The 25,432-nt window shown below is 43.8% G+C and overlaps 2 protein-coding genes across 2 annotated transcripts; one reads left to right on the plus strand and one right to left on the minus strand.

Annotated features, from left to right (window-relative positions):
* Positions 1-232: 232 nt before the first annotated feature.
* LOC111237946 (GDP-Man:Man(3)GlcNAc(2)-PP-Dol alpha-1,2-mannosyltransferase-like) lies at positions 233-4,932 on the plus strand. The gene is made up of 6 exons (XM_022767263.1): positions 233-303; positions 502-723; positions 1,973-2,175; positions 2,289-2,457; positions 2,548-3,191; positions 3,528-4,932. The coding sequence occupies exons 1-6, from the start codon at positions 248-250 to the stop codon at positions 3,809-3,811; spliced, it is 1,578 nt and encodes a 525-aa protein (XP_022622984.1). The 5' UTR covers positions 233-247; the 3' UTR covers positions 3,812-4,932.
* A 1,218-nt stretch (positions 4,933-6,150) lies between these two features.
* On the minus strand, positions 6,151-23,774 carry LOC111237965 (serine/threonine-protein kinase Nek5-like). The gene is made up of 22 exons (XM_022767298.1): positions 23,679-23,774; positions 22,774-22,912; positions 22,319-22,415; positions 22,132-22,229; positions 21,920-22,003; positions 21,064-21,134; positions 19,269-19,355; positions 16,682-16,736; positions 16,055-16,168; positions 14,639-14,725; positions 13,391-13,487; positions 11,585-11,697; positions 10,655-10,788; positions 9,800-9,878; positions 9,101-9,214; positions 8,885-8,965; positions 8,068-8,166; positions 7,792-7,860; positions 7,219-7,393; positions 6,881-6,960; positions 6,561-6,646; positions 6,151-6,445 (listed from the first exon to the last, which is right to left on the minus strand). The coding sequence occupies exons 2-22, from the start codon at positions 22,894-22,896 to the stop codon at positions 6,151-6,153; spliced, it is 2,238 nt and encodes a 745-aa protein (XP_022623019.1). The 5' UTR covers positions 22,897-22,912; positions 23,679-23,774.
* Between the last annotated feature and the right edge of the window lie 1,658 nt (positions 23,775-25,432).

The raw sequence follows: 25,432 nt of genomic DNA on the forward strand, positions 1-25,432 counted from the left end.
GTAGGTTTTCTTATTTTTTATATCAAAATTATAAAAATGAAAATAAACCAAATGTCTCTTAAATGTTATTATATACGTGTTATTATATTTTCTGGGCATCATTTTTATTTTAATATGTGTTGAAATAAATAAATAAAATGAAAAAGTCACGTGTCAATGACGTGAAGGTAAACAAACGCTCAGCCAATCACAGAGAGGCCTGTGGGTCAGCTGACGGCAGTGAAACGTCATCAGTAGTGTTGTCAAAATGGCAGGACACGAGCACCAGCACCACTTCTCCCTGTGTTTCTGCGACTTAATGAGGTAAACGTCTCCTCAGCCGCTCTCTCCTGTCTCTGAACCAGACTCAGACCTGAGACAAACCGAGGCTCTCGCTCAGACCGAGTCCGGGTCTCTGTGGCGCTCGGACGGCTAACTTTAGCCTCACTAGCAGCTACTAGGCTAATCGGTGTCACGACCACCCACAGCCGGTTCACGGTGCTCTTGTCTCCCCCTCCTCAGGTTGTTGTGGTCCCTGGTTGTGCCCTGCGCCTACCTCAGTCTGCTCCTGACCCTGGTCCTGCTGCTGGTCCTGCTGGGGGTCCGCATGTGGCTGCAGGGCCGCCGCAAAGCCCGCCGGGCTCGGGACGGCGGCCCCGCGGTGGCTTTCTTCCACCCCTACTGCAACGCCGGCGGAGGCGGGGAGCGGGTCCTGTGGTGCTCCCTGAGGGCCCTCATGCACCGGTACATGGGATTCAGCTGTCTGCCTGTCGGACTCATGGATGTATGAAGAGTTTTTTTTTTAATCATACATCCATGATCCGACTATAATATCCCATTACACTACATGGTCAAAAGTATGTGGACACCATTGTTCCCATACTTCAGTGTACTTTAGGTAGAAGTATTCAGATCTTGACTCAAGTAAAAGTATATATACGGCGTTACAAGTAAAAGTACTGCTGTAATACAATCAGGAAAATGTTAAATCTAAGTGCTGGGTGCAAAATGTCCCATGTGACTGTTACACTATTATCTATTGTATCATAACACTATAATTAATAATCCATTAATATATAATCAGTATTTTACTGTTGTATTTAGTTGAGGCGGAGCTTGTTATTTATTATTTATTTGAGTTTCATTCTGGATTTAATCTCCTGATCATTTTCTCTATAAACAGACTGATTGTTTGGTTTGTAAAGATTCAGAAAACGATGAGAAACGCTCATCATCACAATGTTTGTTTTGTCCAAACAAAACAGCAGCACAAACCTCTACAGTGATTAAAAATACATTTAAAGTATTAGAAGGAAAAGCAGCTGGAACCAGGAAGTGTTTGAACGACTTAAATGATTATCAAAATAGTTGTCAACTTGTATATCCTGCTGGGTATTTAATCTATGACAAAGCATCATACTATTAAGTACAAGTACCTCAGATTTGTTCTTAATTACAGCAGTAGTGATTACTTTCCTTCCACTACAGGGTCTTGGCCTCTTAGCGCCAATGAGGCTGCAGCGATGATATCTCATGCCCATATTAATGTAGAGCTCACAGAACATCTTGACAGTACTTGTTTAGTCTGACCAACAGTCCAAAGACTTTATCATCAAATATGACAAAGGAAATCTTCACGTCTTGCTGTTCTGCTTGAAAAGTTACTAAAACAATGAAGGTTGATTGATAATAGAACCGACTAATTGTTTGTATCATGAGGTTGTTTCAAGTGAAAGATAAAGTCGTGCAGCTACAATAGAATAAGAAATAGAGACAGTAGAAGTCACACACCTTCCAACCACTATTTTCAGGCCTTATAATAAAAGCTGACAGAAGCTCTGATCAGCCTCAATAATGTCCCACTGTGGTCTGGTGGTTTGTTTTAAAGCTGCTCGAACTTGAACCCACCACTGTCTGAATTCACCTCATTATTCCTGAAAACAAAGAACTGGAACTAACGTGAGTCGCTTTATGTTTTCCCTCCTCGTCCCAGATACCCCGGCGTCTCCTTCGTGGTGTACACGGGCGACCAGGGAGTGACCGGGGAGCAGATTCTGGAGGGAGCAAGACAGCGTTTCAACATCACGCTTCCTCGACCGGTCACCTTCGTCTTCCTGCGTCACCGCTTGCTGGTGGAGGCCGCGTCTTACCCTCACTTCACGCTGCTGGGCCAGAGCGCCGGCTCCATGTTCCTCGGTAAGACCGGAAAGAGCGTTCAAACACAATAAGAGCTAATGCAGTGTGTTGTGGTTCATTTTCAACCTCCGTGTGTGTGTGTGTGTGTGTGTGTGTGTGTGTGTGTGTTTTAGGCTGGGAGGCTCTGACGGCCTGTGTTCCTGACCTGTACGTGGACTCGATGGGCTACGCCTTCACCCTGCCAATCTTCCGCTACCTGGGAGGCTGTAAAGTGGCGAGCTACGTCCACTACCCCACCGTCAGTACGGACATGTTGTCTGTGGTCAGAGAGAGGAACCCCAGGTAACAGACACACACCTGTCATCCTATCACAGCTGTATGTACCTGTCTGGGTAGAGGTTGAAACTGTCTTCTTCCTCTTCTGTCTTCCAGGTTCAACAACGCTGACTTCATCTCCAGGAACCCCGTGCTGAGTGCGGTGAAGGTGGTGTACTACTGCTGCTTCGCCCTGCTCTACGGCCTCGCCGGCTCCTGCAGCGACGTCATCATGGTGAACTCCACCTGGACGCTGGGACACATCCTGGCTCTGTGGCGCTCCCCGAGCCGCACCAGCATCGTCTACCCACCCTGCGACGTCAGGGCCTTTCTGGACGTCCCGCTGGAGGAGGAGGACGAGGACGAGATGGAGGAGGGCTGGGAGGAGCTCGGACAGGAGCTGGGGAGTGGAGAGGAAGAGGGAGGAGGAGGAGGGGACAGGAAGTGCCACTCCATCGTGTCGGTGGGTCAGTTCAGGCCGGAGAAGGACCACCGGCTGCAGATTCGGGCGTTTCGCAAACTGCTGGACAGGAAAGGGGAGGGGCCCGGGGGGCGGGAGTCGCTGCGGCTGGTGCTGATCGGCGGATGCAGGAACCAGGAGGACGAGGAGAGGGTGCTGATGCTGCGGGGGCTCTGCCAGGAGCTGGACGTGTCGGACCGAGTCGACTTCAAACTGAACGTCCCGTTTGACGAGCTGAAGAGGGAGCTGGTGGACGCCACCATCGGTCTGCACACCATGTGGAACGAACACTTCGGCATAGGTGAGGACAACACACACACACAATGAAAACACCTGTGTCGCGTCCAGCTGAGGCTGATGAAAGTTTAGCTTACTCTGTAGAACTGGTCGTGACAAGTCTGAGAAAAAACTATTTAGAGTTCAAACCCTTTAGATGTAGGCAGCGGTATTTCTTGTTGACCTGTCGTCGTTCATCGTTCAGAGATGATAAACAGAGACAGTTACTTTCCTCTTTAGCATGTTTGCCTGTCTCTGATTCTCCCGTTAGCTCTGATGACGTGATCTCTGATGTCTGCGCTCAGCAGTAAATGTTTCTGTATGAGACCAGGTGGACATCTGTCCTCTCTGTCTGTCCCAGGTGTGGTGGAGTGCATGGCTGCAGGAACCATCGTCCTCGCCCATAAGTCCGGAGGTCCAAAGCTGGACATCGTGGTGCCGTATGAGGGCGGACAGACGGGTTTCCTGGCCGACAGCGAGGACAGCTACGCCGCTGTCATGGAAACCATCCTGGCGCTGTCACCGGCGGCTAGACTGGAGATCCGACGAAACGCCCGGCGCTCCGTGGAACGATTCTCCGACCAGGAGTTTGAGGCTTGTTTCCTCGCGGCCGTGGAGTCTCTGATGAGTAAACTGGAGCGATGAGGAGGAACAGACGAGGGACCGGGACTTTGTTTGTTTTTTTTGGGGGTGAAGCAGCGAGGGTCATATCTGTGATTAACACAAGCCAAGCTTCCAGCATTATTAGTAAAATGTGACGTGGTGTCATTCCCAATCAAAGATAACAGAAAAGGAGGCCGACACAGTAAAGAGACGTCTCTGGTGGAAAACCCAGAACTGTCCCTCTCATCCTCTGATGAATAAGCAAAAACAACACGGGACATTTCCAGTGACTCTGCATGTGTCAAACTCACATGAAGGTCGTCAGGTGTTTGGTTTTCACGATGGAAGAACGATGAGCAGAAACATGGAGGAGCAACAAACGTGAAGTTCTGTTCCTTCTCGTCCGCCACGCCACCACCAACAGACCGTTGATGCCGCGATGGGAGTTTAACATCCATCGTGGAAAAAAGACAGTTTAAATAGTTCAACGTAAAAGTCACATTTGGTTCATCAGTTTAGTAACAGCCAATCAGAAACCCCGAGGGTCAGGTGTTTAAATCTATTTCCTTTTAGAGTCACATTCAGCTTCTCATCTGCCACCACTGACACACAAAACATTGGCTTTTGAAGAAAAAAGACAATTAACCTGCAACTATTTTGATAATTGCTTAATTCTTTAAGTCATTCGATGGTTCCAGCTTCTCAAATGTGAGAATTTGTTGCTTATCTTGGTCTTAATTTACAATAAATTGAGCATATTGGGGTTTTACATATTAGTGTGGTGGTGATTTATATTAGTACTGATGTGAATTTGATTATCTGTCAGTTACTGACTCCTAAATAGATGTGACCAGGGTTGAAATGGTATTTTTCTGTGTTGAAGAAGTCAAATGATGTACATTGAAGAAGCACTTAAAGCCACGTTGTTGGGTCGAGGTCAAAGCCAAATCTCTCGTATTTAAATGTTGTTTCACTTCCTGCATTCCTGTTTGTGATGAGGTCCAGGCATGGAAATATAATCACGTGTAAAATATTTACAGAGTCTTTGTTTTGAAAGAAGCGCTCGTTCTATTTAAGTGTGTCCATGTGGAGCGGATGTTCTGAGCTTGTTTCACTGAGAAACTGAAATGATGCTTCAAATACTGCAATAAATACAATCAGCAAACACCTGACGATTCATCGCTTGTTGTTTTCTGCCAACCTGTGGCAGGAGACGGGAAACAGCGTTACAGCGAAGCAAAGGCACAAACAGAATATTATTATAGAGAGCAGCTTCTGTTTTACAATCACAATGCAAACCTGCGCTGAAGCTGATGTCAAAGAATCAGTCTGCTGATGGTTTATATTTTTCTCATTGTCAGAGAATCCTTTGGAAAACCTACACTGAATGTCTCCCACTAACAGGTGCTGTGTGTGTTTGTGTGTGTGTGTGTGTGTGTGTGTGTGTGTGTGTGTGTGTGTCACAGTCTGGTACAAGTTACTCCTCTGAGCCACAGAGCTCCAACTAACTGTTAAAACACATCAGTGACTGAGTGACATGCTCCTTCATCACCATGAACACACACACTGTAGTTTATTCTGACTCAAGTCTCACACTCACACACACACACACACACACCCACACACACACACACACACACCCACACACACACACACACACACACACACACACTGTCCTGATGCCACAAAAACTCAGGACAGCCCCAAATGTGGATTAATCCACCGCTGAAAATAGTTCCTCCTGTTTGTTCTATAAAAGCTGGTGTGAGCAGCTGTTGTAGTAAATTGCTGAGTCATTTTTAAACTAGAACCACCTCCTCGTGGTCGTATCCCTCCGCCATTCAAACTAGTTTCAGGTCACATCCCTGTTTATCCAGAGTCAGATAAAGTATCAACCACTCGTGTGACATCTTGTCATGATTGCTGTGAAGTCCTGAGTAGTGGCCAAAAAGTGTTTTTTTCTGAGGTCAAAGTGATCTTGACCTTTGACCTTTAGCCACCAAAATCTGATCGGATCGTCCTTTAGTCCAGGTGAATGTTTGCGGAAGTGCTTGAGGAAGTTTTGTCCAGGTGTTATTGAGATATCGTGTCCACAAGAACGAGACGGACGGACAACCAGAAAACAATATGGCTCCGGCTCTGACTGGCGCCGGCAGAGGAATAAAAATGAAACTACACATTTGTGAGGTGTTTGTAAAGATTTACGTCTTCAGTAGGAACCAATGGGCTCAGGGCTGACAGAGTGACATGTTGCCAGTTTGGGTCTGTACATGGGATTTGTTGAAAAATAAATAAACGCCTCAGTCTGCTTCAAAGTGCTCATCCAGTTTAACAGGGTTACGGTTCGTCCGACAGGTGTATGGTGTTAATGCAGCGACGACTCAGGTCGTCTGCTGCTGTTTATTTAAAGACGCGTTATCGTCATCAGTCTGGGACTCGTCTGAACACTCACACTGACCGTCACCTTCTTTAGGTCCGGAGGAGACGACCCCGACGTCCGCACGTGAATCCTTCAGTTCTGCGCGTCCGTCCTCGCTGTCCTGCGTCCCATCATGCACCTCTACCCTTTCCTCTGTGTTTTCTGTTTCGTCTGAGCTCCCGTCCTCCATGACAAACAGGTTCTTCATGGAGTCGGCCACCGCTTCTCTCAGCTCGTCCTCCGACTCCTCGAAGTTCCTGACGGGAGCAGAGGAAGTTAAACAGTTCACAGGATCACAGAGATGGTTCATGAAACTGATCAGTACAAAAAGACAAAGATCTTTGACATGAACAGAAGTGAGCGTTGACTTACGTGTCGTCATCGTCTGACCTCGGCTCCAGACGCTCTTCATCCATCTCCACATCAGAGCCGTCCTCCTCCTCCTCCTCCTCCCTCCTCTTCTGTTTGTCTTCCTCCGTCTTCTCGTCCTCTCCTCCGTCCTGCTCAGGTTCTAAATCTGAGAGTAAAGACACTTCAGTTCACTTACTTACCCTAAAAACCATCCAGCAACATTCAGACACAGCAGGTTAAACTTTCACACTTCCTGTACGTCAGTGAAGTCAGTGCAGTGAACTCCTCTGCTGTCGATCAGTCAGATGAGAGAGTGACGTCTGACCTGCAGTCACTGAGGCCAGAGTTGACGATGTGAGTTCAGCCTGAGCGAGGGCGTTCAGCAGGGTGTTGGGGGGGCCGTCCACCCACTGTCTGCGACCTGCCGCCTCCTCGCCTGTGGGCCAATAGGGACATGGGAAATACACGAGTCATACTGCTCTGCAACGATCCACTTTGTCTCAGCAGCAGCTTTGAATTTAAAGCTCTGTGTGATAACTTGGCAGGGGCGGCCCCTCGACAGAAGGTCAGAGGTCACAGCTGCACAACGTTGGTCTAAATAATGAGAAACATGATATAAATATGTATCTGCAGAGAATCTTCAGTAACTAATAATCGATCACTAACAGCTGAGCTGCACCTTGTTCAGCCTCGACTGCAGTGCTGTAGACGGAGTCGACGTCCATGTTGCCGAGAGCATCCAGCAGAGTCTGGGGAGTCCTCTGGCTCCACCCCCTCCTCACCTCTGACCAATCCCTGAGCTTCAACTCCTCCCCCTCCTGGAAGCTCAGAGTCCGGTTCAGAGGGTCCTCGTCCTGGTTGGGGAGTTCGGGAGAGAGTGAGAGAAAGAAAGAGAAGAAGACGAGCAGCAGCTGTGAAAAAGGAAAATATTTTACCTTCTCCTCCTCTTCGTCTCCTCTCTCCTCCTTCTCTTCCTCCTCTTCGTCTCCTCTCTCCTCCTCCTCTTCCTCCTCCTCTGCGTCGTCTTTCATCCTGTCATCATCTAATCGGATCTCAAACATGATTCCCTTCTGCAGAAATGACAAACCAAGCCAACAGTTGATCGAACTCTCATCTTTCTTCAAATTTGTGCTGTTTTCTTTTCCTGAATCAGGTGCTACAGGATTCCTTCATGCCTGTCTGACTCACAGTTATTTACCTGTCAAACACCGGGTTCGTACTGCAGCCGAATGTGTGTTTGCTCTTATCTCACCTTGTCTTTGTGTTTCCTCTCCTGCGCTCTCGTCTGATCCGTGATCTGCCTCAGAGCTGCGTCGACGTCCTGCAGCGGCAGTAAGACAGAGGAGGAACAGCTGTTACTGTGTTGTTGTGATTCTCCACCGTTCCTTCATTCAGAGCTCACGGGTCAAACACGACCTGAGTAGTTTCTTCTGAAACAACTTTATTTTTTATCAGCGGAGAACAGCTCCACGATGGGCAGATCGGGTTGTATGCATGTGTCGGAATGAGAGTGAATGAGGTGATTTACCTGTGCAGGTGCGGCGTCCTGCTGCTGCTCTTTACTGTCTGCAGAAGGTTCTGGGTCTCTGGGTTTCTCCACCACAAACGTCTCATGTTTCTGTTGCGGCTGAGGCCCGACAGAGAGCAGAGGGAGATCATATCATCGTCTTATTCTGAATCTGTGTATTGATCCTTTATTTTGAGACGCAAACAGAAGGACAAACTAATAACACACATTAACTAACTAGGAGCGCGGTGAACGGCAACAACAGAACTCAACACATCACCATCTGACATCAAATTGTTTTTATTTGACTGTAGCTTGTTGTTGTTGTTGTTGTCTCTTTTCAGACTGAACATCTGTGTATTTTTAGCTAATTGTAGGATATTATCAGCTGTGTTGTCTGTTTTGTGTTGTTTTCGCTACTGACTGTTTCAATTCCATAACACATGTAAAAGCCCAACTAGGGACAAGAGTCGAGAATTAGCAACAGCTGTAAACTCTTTGTCCCATTCAAATAAGTAAATAAACTAAATAAAGTCTTACTGCTGCAGTGATACTTTAATAAACAAGACCAGGTCAGAACATAAACCTGGTGTATGGCTGGACTGTGTCTGGTCTGAAATTGAAAACTCATATGAAACCGCTATAAACAGCTGCCTGTGAACGCCCTCTGATGACTTCCACTCTCTCTAATATTTATACTTATGACTTTAAAAGAAGGCAAAATAAAGCCTTTTGAACCATCAACCAATCATGATGTATTTTATTGTTATTATTATTATATGTCATTATTTGGTCCTGAAACACTGACGTCACAGGCAGCAGAGAAACAGCTGAGTACCTCTGCTTCAGCTCTCAGCCTCATCCGCCTCATCTCCTGGTGATACTGCTGTCTGATGAGATCCAGCTGACGCAGGTACTCCTACACACACACACACACACACACACACACACACACACACACACACACACACATGGAGTAAACCACTGAGCGTGTCTGAGGCTGAGACTTGTGGAGAGCCGTGTGGAGTCATTGGGGATGATGTCGTTGTCCCACCTGCCGTCCCTCCTGCCTCCTGTCCTGAGGCGGGTGTTGGCGCTCGGATCGTCCCTCTTCCTGCTCCTGACCTCCAGGCCTCCTGTCGCGCTCAGCTGTGCACGGCCGCAGACCCTGACAGTCAGAGAGTAAAGGTCAAAGGTCAGAGAGGTTGTGGTGCCATTTATAAAATCAGATTTAAAATAGGTTTTCCACTGTCCTTCCTGTCCTCTACTTTCTTCCTTACATGATTATTCTGGGGCGTGTCAGAGTCCATAGATGTTAAATTTGTTAAATTCCACTTTTTAATTCTGCTATTCTTTATAACTTTTGTAACGTGCTTATGTTCAACTTAACGTATGTTAGACCAGAGCTCCTTATCTCTCTCACTGAGCCCATAAAAGGATATTGACCTCCTGTTTTGGTTCTGCATGGCAGCCCTGAGGTTTACAGGCCTGAGGTCGAACCTACAGTAAAAACCCCGCTGGTACAAAGACAGCAGCCTCCGAAAACAGGTTGTGAGTCTGCGCTCCATTTATTCTTAAAACACATTTCACATTGTCGTTTGAGTCGTTCACACGCATTTCCTGTTTGTGGGATTTATCTAAATCAGAAGGATCATTGATGATTTGATAGTAAAAATGAGCAGAATGATTGATCAGAAGTATTTGAGTCAGTGTGTGTGAGTACAGACTGCAGAGCTGCTGAGCGTCTGCCTACCAGCTGTTTCTCAGCTCTCAGCTTGTACTGGTTGGCCTCCCGTCTCCTCTGCAGGTATTCATTACGAGCCGCAGCCACACTGACACACACAGAGACAGCGGTTAGTATTGTTGATGGTACAGTGTTACTGACTTTAATCAAACCCCCAAGCTACAAATTCATTAATTAAAAAACTAATTCAAACATGATAAAACAAATTAATGACTTAAAGGAAAAGTTCAACATTTCAGGAAATACAATTATTCACGTTCTTGCTGGGAGTTAGATCAGAGGATTGTTATCACTCTCATGTCTGTATGTTGTATACGAAGCTACAGCCATTTGGTGTTAGCTTAGTTTAGCTTAGCATAACAACCCCCTAATAAAAGCATAATTTACAGATTAGACAAACTAGATATAATGTGTTAATCAGTGATCTTTACAGGTGCTGGCTGGTGGATTGGCTAACAGTTCCCCCCTGTTTCCAGTCTTTATGCTAAGCTAAGCTAACCAGCTGCTGGCTGTAGCTTCATATGATTGATTTGTTTGCATATTTAAAAAAATGTGATTATAAAAAGTGTGACCATGTGGTGCAGTTTGCTGCTAGAGTTGAAATAGTTTATTTTGAATGATCAATTATCATATTGTGTTTAATCATTTTTCACCAGTAAAATTTAAAATTCCTCTTTCAGTCTTTGGACTCTTGGTCGGACAAAACAAACAATCTGAAGACGTCACTTTGGGTTCTGGGAACATTTTTCACTTTCCCGACAATCTAAGACAAAATGATCAATCGATCAATGGAGAACATACTCCGCAGATTGATTGATAATGATAATCGTTGTTAGTTGCAGCCTTGTGTGCACGGTCACTCACAGCTGGTACGGCTCCACAGGAGGAGCAGCATGGTCTCTCTCCTGAGGAGGAGGAGCAGGAGGAAGGACCTCCTCCTTGTTCCTCCTCTGAAAGGCGTCCAGCTGGGCGTGGTAGTGCTGGTAGTGGCTGACGGGCTGCTGGACATTAAACCTGCATCAGTAGTACATGTCAAACATCATGATGTCACCTGTGAGTGATGGATGATGAACTGATACCTGAGGGAGGTTTCAGAGGTCATGTCCGCTCAGTCTAATCGTGAGCCGATGTTTTTACTCGCCTTTGGTTCTGTTGCCCAGCGACCGCTCTGTGTGCAGCTGCTCTTTGATGAGGAGGCTGCAAACACACATGCATGTGGTGTTAGTACAACAGGAATATACTGTACTATAATCTGGTACAGGGTCACACACTGAGATATAGTGACTGTATATATTATGGTACACAGGGATTCAGCTCAATACTCTCTCAGCACAATGTGAACATCTTATCCATTCACTTTATTTCACATTTACATTAGATGTAAGAGAATCTGAACAATCTCTCAGCAAGAAAACAAATAAGAACATTTCCCAAAATGACAAACTGTCCCTTTAGTAAAGTTACGTGGTAACTACAGTTTTTATATAAAACCTCTGTAACACTGTGTTTCACACAGAGAACAGAAAAACTTCAAACTACATTTAAAAACACAATTTAACTGAAAATAACATGAAATTAAACTGAAATAAAAGGAGACAAACTGCAGCAGAGAAAATTAATCAAAGCAATTAGCAATTACCATTTACCAATTAGCAATAACTGAAGAAGCACTGAGATCTTTTGCTGAAGTAAAAGTAACAATAACAGTTTGGAAATAGTCTGAGGATTAAAACGTCACAGTAAGACAAGTGACTGAAAATGAATTTATTATTATCATCATTCATTTATCATTACTTTGTGTGGGGCAGGGTTGTAGACTCGGAGTGGGACTCTCCAGTCTGGTTTAGTGAGCGGCCTCTTCGCGGCGGCCCCGGGCCCCTCTGCTCCTCTGGACTTGTGTTTCTTCTCTGGACGACAGCAGAGCCTCAGGTTAGATTAACAGGAAGTGGACGTTCGTCAATTACTCATCAGTTGCTTTTTAACTAGTGTCCTATATCTGTTTTCCTCGTGTATATTTTGTCTGGTGTTTGTACTTTTGCTTCTATTTGATATATTTTAGATTTTTATTATTTAATTTGATTTGATTCATAAATCTCCAAACCACCTCACACCTCTGCCTTCATTTACTTCTTGCAACTACCTGATCTAATAATCATGTAACCTTAGATATTCAACATGTCCACGGTAATCTACAGAGGAAACTGCAGTAGTTTCATGTATTAGACGCCTTTTAAATGAACTAACTACAAGCTGGATTCTTTCATTGGGGATTTTATTATTTGTTTTTTTATTTTATTTTTTTATGAGTCTTGTAATTGTTTTAATTAATTCTTTGCTGATTGTGGTTGTCTGGTCTTACTGTCGTTCTGTGTGGCTGTGACAGTTCAACTGTCCCTGATACAGTTTTCACCCATAGGTGGCATCAGCTGCCTGTTCAGTCCGCTCTTCCTGTTCCTGTTATTCTGTTTAAAACAGTCAGTGGCTCAAAGTTTAAAAAGTTTTCATTCTAGTTTTTGTCTCTGTATAAACCATGAAAAAATACGCTGTGAGTCAGAGCAAAGACAAAAGATGAGACAAATGAGTCAGCTAACTGTCGTGAAGCTGACCAGCCAGTAAAACCAGACACTGAGGCAGCAGTAACTTTGTGTTCTGATGTTACCAAAACACAACGTGCGCCAAGATGTGACGCGATTACAATCAACCCAGTCAGGATTCAGGATGTGGCCGAGGAGAGAGTCGTGTTTCCCTGCAGTTCATCACATGTGTTGAAGGGTGGCAGCTGGAGCGGAGCCAGGAGCAGCAACCTGAACAACAATCCATCTGGACGCGTTGCCAGGAAACAGCCGCTGGGTGGCGCCAGATTCCACATTCAACGCCCTCGGCCAACGCCATCGCCCTGAAGGCTGCAGTTTCAGGTGCAGGTGTCTTCAATGTTTTGTCCACTTCATCTGCAGCTAAGTTCTAAGTCAGAACTCAGCGAGCCCTCCTGTACCTGCTGTTACCTGCAGGGGTTGGATTTACTTCTTTCCACCTCAACAATCAACAAAACACAGAATCTGCTGAAACGTTTTCACACATTTACATCTGTATTTCACTGGGGGAGACTAAATGTTAGAAACACAGCACAGCTCAACAGCACCACAGACCACTTCCTGTAAAATGATCAACACCTCCCTGAAACAGTTTCAACCAAAGACCATCAAACCAGAACGTCGACGTTCACACCCATACACTCATCTTCAAACTCTGCCTTCATTTTGATCTCAAATACACAACTGCAAAGTGTCGTGACTGAGTCTTGCAGGTTGTGACTCTCTCACAGTGACAACATCTTTCCACAGACAGACATATTGCTCAAAACTGCCTCGGGGGTAGTTCCTGCTACAGTCGGTCTCTCCAGTACCACGCAATTTACCACGACGACACGTACACACTCACAATGTGAACTCAACACCAGCCGCACGGCGGCACGGCTGTCACACAGACCGGACATTATGACCTTCACGCAGGAGGATTTACTGCAGGGCTGTTGGATCAGACCGATAATAAACTCATGTCGGGTGTGTGTGGTGTCACATATTCAGGTGTGTGCGGTATCACCTGCTGTGTTTGCCACTCCTGCTCCTGTTTTAGCGGTTCGCGATGCTGCCGCTCTGTTTCGACACAACACCGTGTGGCTTAACTCCTCCTGCATCACCTGCATTCACAGGAAACCACACGCACACACACACACACACACACACACGCACACACACACATTTTGACACGTTGATGCTGAAATCTAAACATGATACTGAAAACCATCCATCTGAACTCATGCAGTCTGATTAAATAAAGTCACTAATCAATTTCAAGTTGTACAATGTCAAAAAACATTTTCAGATATTTACACTTAGTGGCCACTTTATTAGGTACACCTAGAAAATCTAATGCATTCCAGATGACACTGTTCAGTCAGAGAGGTTTCATCTTAACTGTATTTATTAAGTTTGAAGAGCTCTTGATCACTTTCATCTAGAATGTAAAATCAATGGCAGATCTGTTGTGTTGCATTAAAACATATCAGTGTAGTTTAGTTTCTGGGGTAAGTGTATATTTTTTAAGGATTCACAAATTCAGCACCCAACTTTTAAAAACTCTGTTCAAGCTGTTCACACACAACGAGCTCCACGACTTCAAGTCAGGTCAGGAAATGTAGTTGCTCAGTTTGGCCTGATGAAATTCTCACACTACGAGATCTACAATCCAGGTGATTGACATAATGCATGAACAGCTGTCACAGCTACATGCCCAACACCTTTTAATTACAAAGAAGCACTAATAATTCTTCCTGTGGTTGTTGAGGTTGACAGGAGGAAAGCAGCCTGCGTGAGCCGTGTGGGTGGGGACAAATGGAAAGTGAGTCATATTGTTTTTACTTAAGTGTGATAATTAAAGTGTTAAAACGATGCTGGTGGTGATCAAAAATTCAAATCGTTCAATTTTGATGTGTTTAAGTGATTTATATTTGTCTCAACAGCCTGGAGAAGAAGCCAAGATGGACCATTCATTTTATTATATATATATTTATTATATATAGTAGTTACCATACACATAAAATCTACATAAGTTACCATTTCATATTAACAGGAACCGCAATACATGTGAGATCAGTTGTCAATGGCTTCGACTTCATCATGCCACTCATATGTTTATTTTGGAGCCGTTTCACTGATGTCCAACAACAGGAAACTCACAAATCAACTGTATTCAGTCTGAACACGGTCTGCTTTGAGTTTAAACCTGCTGAGATCAGTGTGTCGTCTCTGGGGTTAACCGGTGACTCAGTGAATCAATCAGATTCATTACCTGCGGGTCCAGATGTTTGCTGATGTGCTTCTCCAGGAGGGGACGCCTGAGGACAGAAGAGACCGAGGGACGGTCTCGGGGGTTGACCTGAAAAATGTGCGTGTGTCATAATGAAAGTGAAAATGGTCAGTGAACAACAAACAGCAGAGTCTTTCAGGAAGACGTGTTTATAATTATTCAATCATCCAATCTTGTTTTATCCTCAAAATACATCTGTTCAATTCTGTGTCGGACACTGTGTCTTCTAGAGACACTGAAGCTGTTGTGCCCACTTGACCTGTGGCACACTGTGGTGCAGGATGTGAAGACTCTGACACTGCACTCAACAACAGCAGAGAAGTGAACCGGTCAAAGGTTAAATACATGTGAGAGTTTGGTGAAGTCTGATCAAAGGTTCCTGTAAACACATTAAAGAGGTGGAAGGTTTTGAACCTGTTTATAACCTGACAGTGATGAATCAAGAGCCTGAGTGTCTGCAGTCAGACAATAAGAGCTTCCTCGTGTTCAGCCCAGGATCACATCCCGAGCAGCTTCCTGTCATTCAACATTTACACTTTCCTCTTTAAAAACGCTCCTTTCACAGTTTGAACCCAGAGAACTGAGCAGGTGATTAACGGAAGCTTCTCTGACTCCGGTGAACTTTTAACTAACCAGTGACTTCTCACGAAAACATGTTACAATAGCTCCCCGTTTGCACTTGTTTTAATGGTTCCTGCTCTTGTATTTTAACAAAAACAGGCAAACCCACAGATCTGAGCATCTGTTCACCCACACGGTAGAAATAAAGGGAATCAGGTAAAAGAAACGTCGCCGGTGGTTGAAGATCCTTCAGTAAAATCCCGAGACAATGACGTGAAAATACGAGTAAAATACAAGCAAATGCTGCATAAGTAAAACTACATAAGTATCATCGGTAAAATGTAGGTAAAGCACCAAAGGTGAAACTTCTCACTATGACTGGTCTCTGATTCTGACATCATCAGATCATTGATCCTGAGTCATTTCACTGTTGTAGCTCCTCCAGGTTTGAGCTGCTTTAACTACGTCACCAGGTAACGCTGAGGGGTCGTCACGTGATTCACGGGAGAGGAGAGAAGAAGAAACAAAGTTCAGATTCAGTAAAACTTATTAAAATATTTTTAGTTTAAGTCTAAAGCAGCAAAGAAAATGAAATACTAAAGTCCCTCAAGTCATTTTAATTACACAAATTCTTCTGCATCCACCACTGAGGCTGAGTCATCAGTCAAGTCTGAGTCATTACTCACCAAAGTTCAAGCACCTGATGTTCAAGTTTGATTCAACAGTTTGAAGTCCAGCTGTTTAAATCTGACTCGCTGCCGTTCAGCTACAAGTTCTGCACCTGCTGTTTCTACTGTTCACTCACACACGCACCCTGAGGATGGCGAGAGGACTGACCTTGAAGAGTTGGGTGACCAGCAGGCGAAGGTCGTAGGAGTAGCGGCTGGGCACTGGGTTGTAGCGCCCCCTGCAGATTTTACTGACCAACTGCCGCAGACTGCTGCCCTCAAACTGCAGGTGAAGACAGGTAGATAGATACAGGTAGATAGATACAGGTAGATAGATACAGGGAGAGTGACAGAAAATGAGTTAACTGGCAATTATCTAGATGATTCATTAATCATTGACAGACAGAGGCAACAAAGGTCAACAAAGGAAAATAAATGGCTGATTAATCGATAATGAAACTAATGTAATAAGTTCGTTGATTGGTTGGTCACCTGCTTTGTTCTAGACTGAAATATTTCAACTTCTATTGGATGGACTTTAATGAGATTTTGTACAGACGGTTGTATTCGTGGTTTCCAGAGGATGAATCCTACTGACTTTGATGATCCTCTGACTTTTCTAAATGTTATTCTTATTAGTTAGTTGCAGCAACATTTTAGTGAACCTCCTATTTACCATGAGTGAATTGGCTCTACTATGAGCAGAGGAACTACATTAGCCTTAGCTCGGTGTTAGCGGTGTTTCCAGCTGTGTGTGTGAAGCAGCTGCTGATGTTCTGGGTGTGGTGCAGCTTACTGGATGCCTCAGGGTGCAGAGCTCATACAGGACACATCCCAGAGACCAAATATCCCTGCAGATAGGACACACACACACACACACACACACACACACACACACACACACACACAGACATTTGCATGATGAAGAGAAGATTTTAAATGCAATCTGACATTAATCTCAACCATAACAGCTTCACACACCGACTCTGAATGTGCTCCAGCTCGGTGCTGATGTTTTGACTCTCGACAGATTCAGGGAGTGGATCTATGAAGTCAACATAAAACATCAGCTTTGGAACATCTTGTGTAACTTGACATGTCTCTTGTTGAAACAGGATGCCGGGGCAGGGCTTCGCTTCATCCCCTGTCCCCCTGAGCTAAAGTCATAAACACCAGGAACAAAGCCTTAATGTCAGAATGTCAGAATCCAGAGCAGCGAAGTCTCCAATCAGAGCACAGCTACCGACAGAAAAGTCATTTCTGGGGGAATACGACTGCTCTGGCATTTGCTTTTTTGGCCGGGAACCAAGTATGTGCATGTGTGTTTTCTCCTGTTTGTCTATCTTTGTGAGGGCCTATTAAAGTTTCAGAGTGAGGACATTTTCAGAAACTGAAGACATTGTCTCTTCTTCAAAGGACTGTTTTAGACTTTAGGTTTAAGGTTCGAAGTAGGTTTAGGTGAGGGTTGGGGGTGGGAATAGGAGGGGCTCGGGCATAGATTATGTCTCACAAGTATAGAAATACAAGCATTTCTTTGTGAGTGTGGGAAAGAGGAAGCCACCCTGACCTCAGCTGTATGAGAACAACACAGCAGAAGAGAACAGACCTGAACTCGGAGAGGCGGGTAGACTAAGTTTCCTGTCAGTGAGCGAGTGCGTTCGTCTCTGTCTGTGTTCGTACATGTCGTTGAAATGAACACCCCTCTGAGCGCAGGCAATGGCGGTATTACCGCAGCGCTCTGATCACGCCCACGCGGCCGATCCACGGTCACAGTCGGGGACGTGTAGAGACTCTGTGGGGGGAACATCCTCTCTGAGCACAGGGTCAAGGTTCATTTTGATCTGAGGTTACAAGAGAAAAGGGCAAACCCCTCCCCTGAACATCGACTGTCACTGTAACCAGGAGCAACAGGCCTGTCCTGCACATGGGTTAGCCTTCAACCTAAAAGCCTTTCCTCCTCTAACAACTACAGCTAAGCAGCTAAACACGGTGACGTTACACTGAAATGAGACTGATCTCTTTGGTTCCGTCCAAAACTAGATCGTTTCTGTCAGTCAATATTTAAAACCTTCTCAGATGTTTTGGAGTTACCCATAACCCAATCCTCTGCCATTACTGCAGTATTTGGAGTAACTCCACAGGATACACGTCTTAAAAAAAAAGATATGATAGCTTTTGCATCTCTTTCAGCTCGACGACTTGTACTGCTGAAATGGAAGGATGAATTTCCTCCAGCTTTTTGTCTATGGATTAAAGACCTTATCCACCATCTGACGTTGGAGAAAATTCACTATATTATCATATACTGATATCTGTTTGTACAGTATATGTAATTAGTTAGGAAATCAACTCAAGACGACACTGTCTTTGTTTAACTATCAGTGATTCGTTTCATTCTACTTGACTTTAAATGCCAATAAAAAAACATTGAACGAAAGAAATAAGACTGATCTTGTGTTTCTTTACTAGGACTAAGACTCTGCACTGCATTACAAGAACAACACTATGTCTTCATTTCCATGTCTTCTACATGGACGGTGAGGTGTGGACGACTTTCCCCTGGGACATGTAGCTTTAGCCTCCGTCTGTTAGCATGTTGCCATCAAGTGCATATTTATGACCCATTTATTAGATTCTTATTTCAAAACAACTAAAAAAGTTTTCAATTAATTCACGGAGCTATCATTAGCTTAATTAACCCTTTGCTACAGCTGATTAGATCTGTCAGTGTCTGTCAAGTGTCACTGGGTAAAACTAAGAAACTGCTTTTCTGTCTGAAATCAAAGACCCAATGTTTCAAAAATCAGAAGAGAAAAGATGCTGCTCCTGCTTCAGAATTCATCGCAGTAAATCATAAAACTAAATCTGGCTGGAGACGCAGCGGGACACCGCACAACTGACGAGACACTGAAACACAACCCAGAGATTTATGAACTTTGGCTGTTTTGCTGTCTTTTTTTCATGAAAATGAAACCAACCAAAATATTTTGTCAGTGCAACTGTCATATATCATTTCTCAGAGCAGATGTGATGTTATTGAATACTATGACTTGTCTTTTAGAGACTGGTGTTACCAGTAAGCAGACTGCAGACTCTGGCCCCGCAGTTAAAAACTAATGATGCGTTTATTACTTGGTCAGATGCTCAGATTTCAAAACTCACTCTCTGGTTTCAATAAAATGCTGCACCACATTCTGCTACACAAAGTTCAAATCTCAGTCTCAGTCATGCCAAGACGATCAATTGACCACACTTGTATTGACTTTTCATTTTTGTGTCCACTACAAGCCACCGTAGCTCATTCCAGAATGAAAGGGGGACGTCAAAGAAGAAGTGACTGTGGATGGTTCTGGTTGTGTTTGTGTTGTGACGGCCGTACGTACGTCTTGTTGTTGTACGGCCGACTCTCGCAGATCTCCGGGGAGAGGTAGTACGGCGTCCCGACACACGTCCTGGCCAGCTCCATGGTGCTGCACAGCCACAGTTAACAAACACAACACAGTCAGTCAGGATTCAGTGTGGAAGGTAACTGCAATTCCTCAAGTCTGTCTTAAAACAACAGCCAGGAGCCAGTTTTCTCATGCTGTTATCATTCCTCCTGCTCATACTGGCCATGTTCATTTTTTCATATTCAGGTTCATCAGAGGCCAATATTTAGGCTCCGGTCTGAGTATATCAGATCAGGTGGACATCTTCCAAAGTTCCAGTCTTTCTGTGTTAACTCACTCTTTGCGTTTCCTGCAGCGGCGAGATAGTAACGTAAAGAGAAACTAGAGTCACCGCCTCGTGGTCGTATCCCTCCGCCAACCAGCCAAGTGTCAGGAGACATGGTCACAGTCTCTCCTTCTTGAGTTACAGTGTTGAATAATGGCCAGGGGTATTTTAGCAGAACATCATGATGTCACAGTGAAGTTGAACTTTGACCTTTTGGATATAAAATGTCATCCCTTCATTTCATCCTTGGAGATAAATTGCGTCATAATTAGTGAATGAATTCATGAGTTAAGGCCAAAAAAGTTTTTTGTGAGATCACAGTGACCTTGACCTTTGACCTTTGACCACCAAATTCTACTCAGTTCATCGAGTGCAAGTGAATGTTTGTAGCAGATGTAATGAAATTCCCTCCGGGCGTTCCTGATATATTACATTCACAAGAATGTGAGAGCACTGTGACCTTGAACGCTGACCTTTGACCTCTGACCACCAAAATCCAAGTTTGTGCCAAATTTGAAGAAGTTCCCTCGAGGCGTCACTGATCTAACGCGTTGACGGGAATGGGACGTACGGACAATCTGAAAACATGACGCCTGTGTCTCTCACTGTCGCCGGTTCATGGTGACGAAGGAACATGTCGCCCAGAGCAACAGTGTGGCTCCCCGACGTGTTTTTGGAAATAATGGAGCTCTACTATGTTCTGGTTCACCTTCACCTTCACATGAAAGGTCCCAGGCCAGAACAGACGTACACAAAAGTATGTGGACAACCCTCATAGTGTACATGATCCCTCACAGGCTTCCCACCAACTAACTGCCAGCTGTGTTTAAAGTGGTCGTCCAAGTCACACCTCACTTCTTCCGTTTCTCAGTCTTGTTTATTTATTTCTTTGCTTCTAATTTGCTTCTCTGCTGTCACAGCTGACTTCAGACCAAATGAAAGACAGACCTTTTTATTTCCATCTACTACATCAGTGATTTTCAAGTTTAAATAGCGACATAATCTCTTAAATAAATAAAACAAAAAAAGTGAAACAAAGTATGTTTTCTACAGAATTTATTTTATTTTCTATTTATTTAATTCAAATTGTTCATAATTAGTTTCCTTACCTCTTTGTCCTTCTTCCTCCCTAAGATAAATAAAATCTTATTTTATCTAGTGTGACAAAACCTTAAAATACATGCATGCACTCTGTGGTATTTACAGGACACAGCTTTATTTTATCGTGAGATCAGTTTCCTTTTGCAGTCGAACAGGCTGACCATTATTTCCACAACCATGTGTGTTTACATGTCCTGGTCCACAGTTTGTGGAATGATAATGACTTGTTTGGAAGTCTTCCATGTGTTACAGAGCGCTCAGTGATAAACAGCTGCACTGTCACTGTGGGTGTGGGTGTGTGTGTGTGTGTGTGTGTGTGTGTGTGTGTGTGTGTGTGTGTGTGTGAAGATGACACTGACTTACTTATTCAACATTCTTGCGATTCCAAAGTCCCCCAGCTTTGCTTTCATCCCTCCGTTGGTTAGGAAGATATTCTGGAGCAGAGGGAGAGCAGGAATGAAAGCACATCTGTGTTTCACCAGGAAAACAGTGACTGGGCATGTATCATGTTTGTGTGTGTGTGTGTGTCTGCATGTGTGTGTGTGTGTGTGTGTGTGTGTGTGTGTGGAAACAGATATGATTGATGAAAGACGGTGATGGCTGCGAACAGAGACGCGGTCTGTGGACGGTCGTGTCGAGTTATTCTGGGAGTTGGCTCACAGCGAGGTCTTTGTTCAGAACAAAGCCGAGCTCCGGACAGTTCAGCCGTACAATCCCCTGAACTCTGTAATGATAATACTCGTTCATTAAACAGCGTAACCTCGGGGGCCGTTGATAATGTTGTTTATCGTGTACAAGTTCAACCATGAATGCATGATGTACAGTCAGCGAGTTACAAGTCCCTTTCTATTTTCAGTGTCGAATTTCAGCCTCTGTGGACGGGAGAGGCGGCTGCAGGACGTTTGTAGGGAAAAGCTCACGTTTATGTCAGTAACAGTGGAATCGACAGTGGGATCAAACCATGCTGCAGCATTGCACTCACAAGGCCAAAATCATGTTTTGTGAAGTCCCAGCAACCTTGACCTTTGACCACCAAAATCTAATCAGTTCATCCTTGAGTCCTAACGAATTCCATCGAGGCCTTACTGAGATATCGTGTCCATGAGAATGGGAAGGACGGACGGACGACCCGAAAACAATATGTCTCCGGCTCTGGCTGTCGCCGGCAGTGAATGAAGTGGATGTGTGAGTGTGTGCAGCAGTGAAGCGGGACAGTTACCTGAGCTTTGATGTCTCTGTGGAGAATCTTCCTGTCGTGAATGTGTTTGAGGCCCAGACAGATCTGAACGAACCACGCCACGATCTGAGGAACACACAGCTCACTTCGTCCTCACAAGTGAATAAATGAATTTCAGGTGTAGAAATCAAAGTGCACAATTCCTCACAGGCGTGTGTGTGTGTGTGTGTGTGTGTGTGTGTGTGTGTGTGTACCCGCTCCTCAGTGAAGGGGACTCCTCTCTGCATGTTGATCTTCTTCATCAGATCTCCTCCATCACAGTACTCCATCACTATATACAGGCTGTCCCCCTCTATACAGACGTACAGTAAACAGTGTGCAATGTGACATAGATGCAAACAACAGCACATGACAACATGCTCACTGTGGAGTCACACTCACCTTGAAATGAGGTGGTGAAGGAGACAATGTTTGGGTGTTTCATCCTCGACAGCAGCGTCACCTCTTTCTTTGACGCTTCCTTTTCCCTCGCTGACATCTGAGCAGGAAATTTACAAACTAACAATCCAGCACTTAAACTCATGTGATGTGTAAATCAACATTAACCTCAAACAGCTGGGTAACAGCTGGTTATTTGCCAGAACTAACAAGTCACTGCACCCAACCAAGAAATAGTCCCAACACCCACCATTAAACAGCAGTAGCTTCATATTAATCAGACAGATGAACGGTGTGAATCTTATCATCTTACTCTCAGCTAGAGAGCAAATAAGCACATTTCCCAGAGTATCGAACCATTCCTTTTAAATAAACCAACAAATAAACAATAACTGTACTGCAGGTGAGCTACAAGAACATGTGTTGGACAGAAACTGTTCACATGCTGCCCTTGTTACCTTTCTGAGGTTGACCTGTTTGACCACACACTGCCTGTCTCCACCTCCACCTTTGTCTCTGACCAGGAAGGCTTTCCCAAACGCACCCTCTCCGATCTGACGGATGACCTCATAGTTGTTCATAACACCTGGACAACACCTGGAACAAGAAATGGAACACACAAAAATGAGGCAAAGTATGAATGATAATCTACCAGAATATGTTTGTTGTTGATTTTGACACTCCAACTAACAATTATTTTTATTATTGACTTTTTATGTGTTCAGTTTTCAGTGATGTAAACCAGAGAAAAACTGAAAAATTAATCTTCAATATCATCAAAATAGCTGCTGATTAATTTTCTGTCAATCAATGAATGGGCTTATCAACCAATCATTTTATGGCTAATGCTGTGTTTGATGTATATATCCTGCATTTTTAAATGAATTGCACTTAAATAACGAAATTTATTTTTCCCAGGAGTTAAAATGTAACATGTAAATAACAACTACAGTTTTCAGTTAAATGTAGTGGAGCGAAAAATTTACAAAATTTAAAATAGAAGTACTCAAGTAGCAAAAGTACAATTACTTTCGGTAGTTTAAGTACCGCACCGTTTACTTTCCACCATCGATGATACTGCAGATTATATTCCTCCACATTAACCGGTGGATTGAATACAATTATTAACGCCGAGTAAATTTGATGTTATTTTTTATGTTATGACGTATTTTACGTTCATAAAAATCGATGAAACTCTTTCACAGTTTAAACACCAAAAAGTCCGGGCGGAAATAGCCCGTCACCATGGAGACGGATACACATTCGGCTAGCTTTCAAATTAGCATGCTAACTTAATTTCACCGTCGATAGCATAAACGCTAATTTTTCCTGATTTCAATGTCAGATAAAAGTCTATAATTACCTTTTGAAAAGCTGTCCTCTTCTTGGAGGTAGAAGTCACACTGAAACACAGCGGCGGCGGTGAGTTATAATGTCCTGACGGTCTGAAAACTGTCTGAAAACGTTTGTCAACTACGGCAAGCGCGAAGGGAAACCAAACGGAATGCTGGGAGTTGTAGTTGAAGTTTTTTTTTCAAAGCTCAATCACGCTGCTCTTTTGTGAGCAAAAACAAGATGAGAGTCAATTTTTACAATTTTAACGAGTGACAGTTTTTGTATTAATTTGCTGCATGGAATGCTGGGAGATGTAGTTCAAGCAGTTTCTGTGGCTCTTTTATCAGTATTTGAACAAAAAAATACACAACTCTGTTTCTCAAACAAGTCACTAAAGTAGTTCTATAATAATCCCCAGGAGTGGAAAGTACATTTACTCAAGTAGCATATTTAAGTAAAATTTAGAGGTACTTACACTTTACCTGAGTACTTCAAATTTATGATACTTTGAATTAGTTACAGTTACTTTGTTTTCACACACAAAACATGTGATCATCTTATAAATATAATAATAATTTTCCTTCTCCTCACTTTGTTTCTGTATTTTTTAACTTCTTAGAATTGTTACCTTTTCTCTCCCCTGTGCATTAATTTCTCTTTCTTCATTCTTCATTTGATACACTTATAAACACATGTGGCTTAACTGTTACTTCTCACAGAGGCTCTGGCCCTGGGCCCCCCAGACCACACAGACCTGTTTGGTAATCCATCCATGGTCTATAGATTGGGGGTTCAACTCACTAGTTAAATCATATTAATTGGAGATCATACCTTTAGTTTTTGAATATATTATGAATTTTAATCTGCAAAGTACTCTCTGAAATGTTTTTCACTACTTTCCACCACTGCTGATGTCTCAACAAACGTTAAATAGCTCCATCTTATATGTACATGTGTGTATATGTAGGTCAGTATGAAAGACCAGCCCAGACACACAGACAGCATCAGTGCAGTGATGACGCTGACACATTCATCAGGATAAAGTGGGAGTGTACTGTGAGGCTGCAGTTATCTCTCACCTGTCCGGCCTGTAATCGGAGCCAGAGGCTTCACAGCGAGAGCAAGAGAGAGAAGACACGATGCTTATTTAAATCCTCCGTACAGCAGCAGAGGTTTGGTGCTTTATTCACAGTCACAGATCATGTTGCTGCTGTCAGATTTTAGCCATCACACCCCAGAATGATATGCCAGGCAGCCATCGTGTGTGTGTGTGTGTGTGTGTGTGTGTAGGCTGTATCTGAAACACTGTGATGTAAATATAGTAAATATCATCCCATATTACATTTTCAGTTGTGGGTAAAGAACTCAGATCTTAATTAAATACTTGTAAAAATTATTCTGTTACAAGTAAATGTTCTAAATATAAAATTGTAGATGGACTGATATATATTATTTGATAAATTCATTAACATGACATATGTTAGTTGATTAATCTTCAAACTGAAGTGTAAAAATGTAAATATCCTGTAATTTCACTTGCCTGCGCCTGAACAGGGGAAAGAAATACTCTGCACATAATCCCAAAATAACATCTGATTTTAGAATCTACATCAGTTTTACTGGCCAAGTGTGTTTATATATTTTGTATACAAGGGATCTGACTCTGGTTTCCAGTGGCTCTCATTGTGCTCACACACAGTACACAGCACCAATAACAATGTCCAGGGAGATACACATGGAGATACAGCAAAACCAGGACAACAAAGCCCAGCAAAAATAAAT

Source organism: Seriola dumerili, unplaced genomic scaffold (genome assembly GCF_002260705.1).
Source record: "Seriola dumerili isolate Sdu_G_001 unplaced genomic scaffold, Sdu_1.0 BDQW01001125.1, whole genome shotgun sequence".
In the NCBI taxonomy this organism is placed as follows: Eukaryota; Metazoa; Chordata; class Actinopteri; order Carangiformes; family Carangidae; genus Seriola; species Seriola dumerili.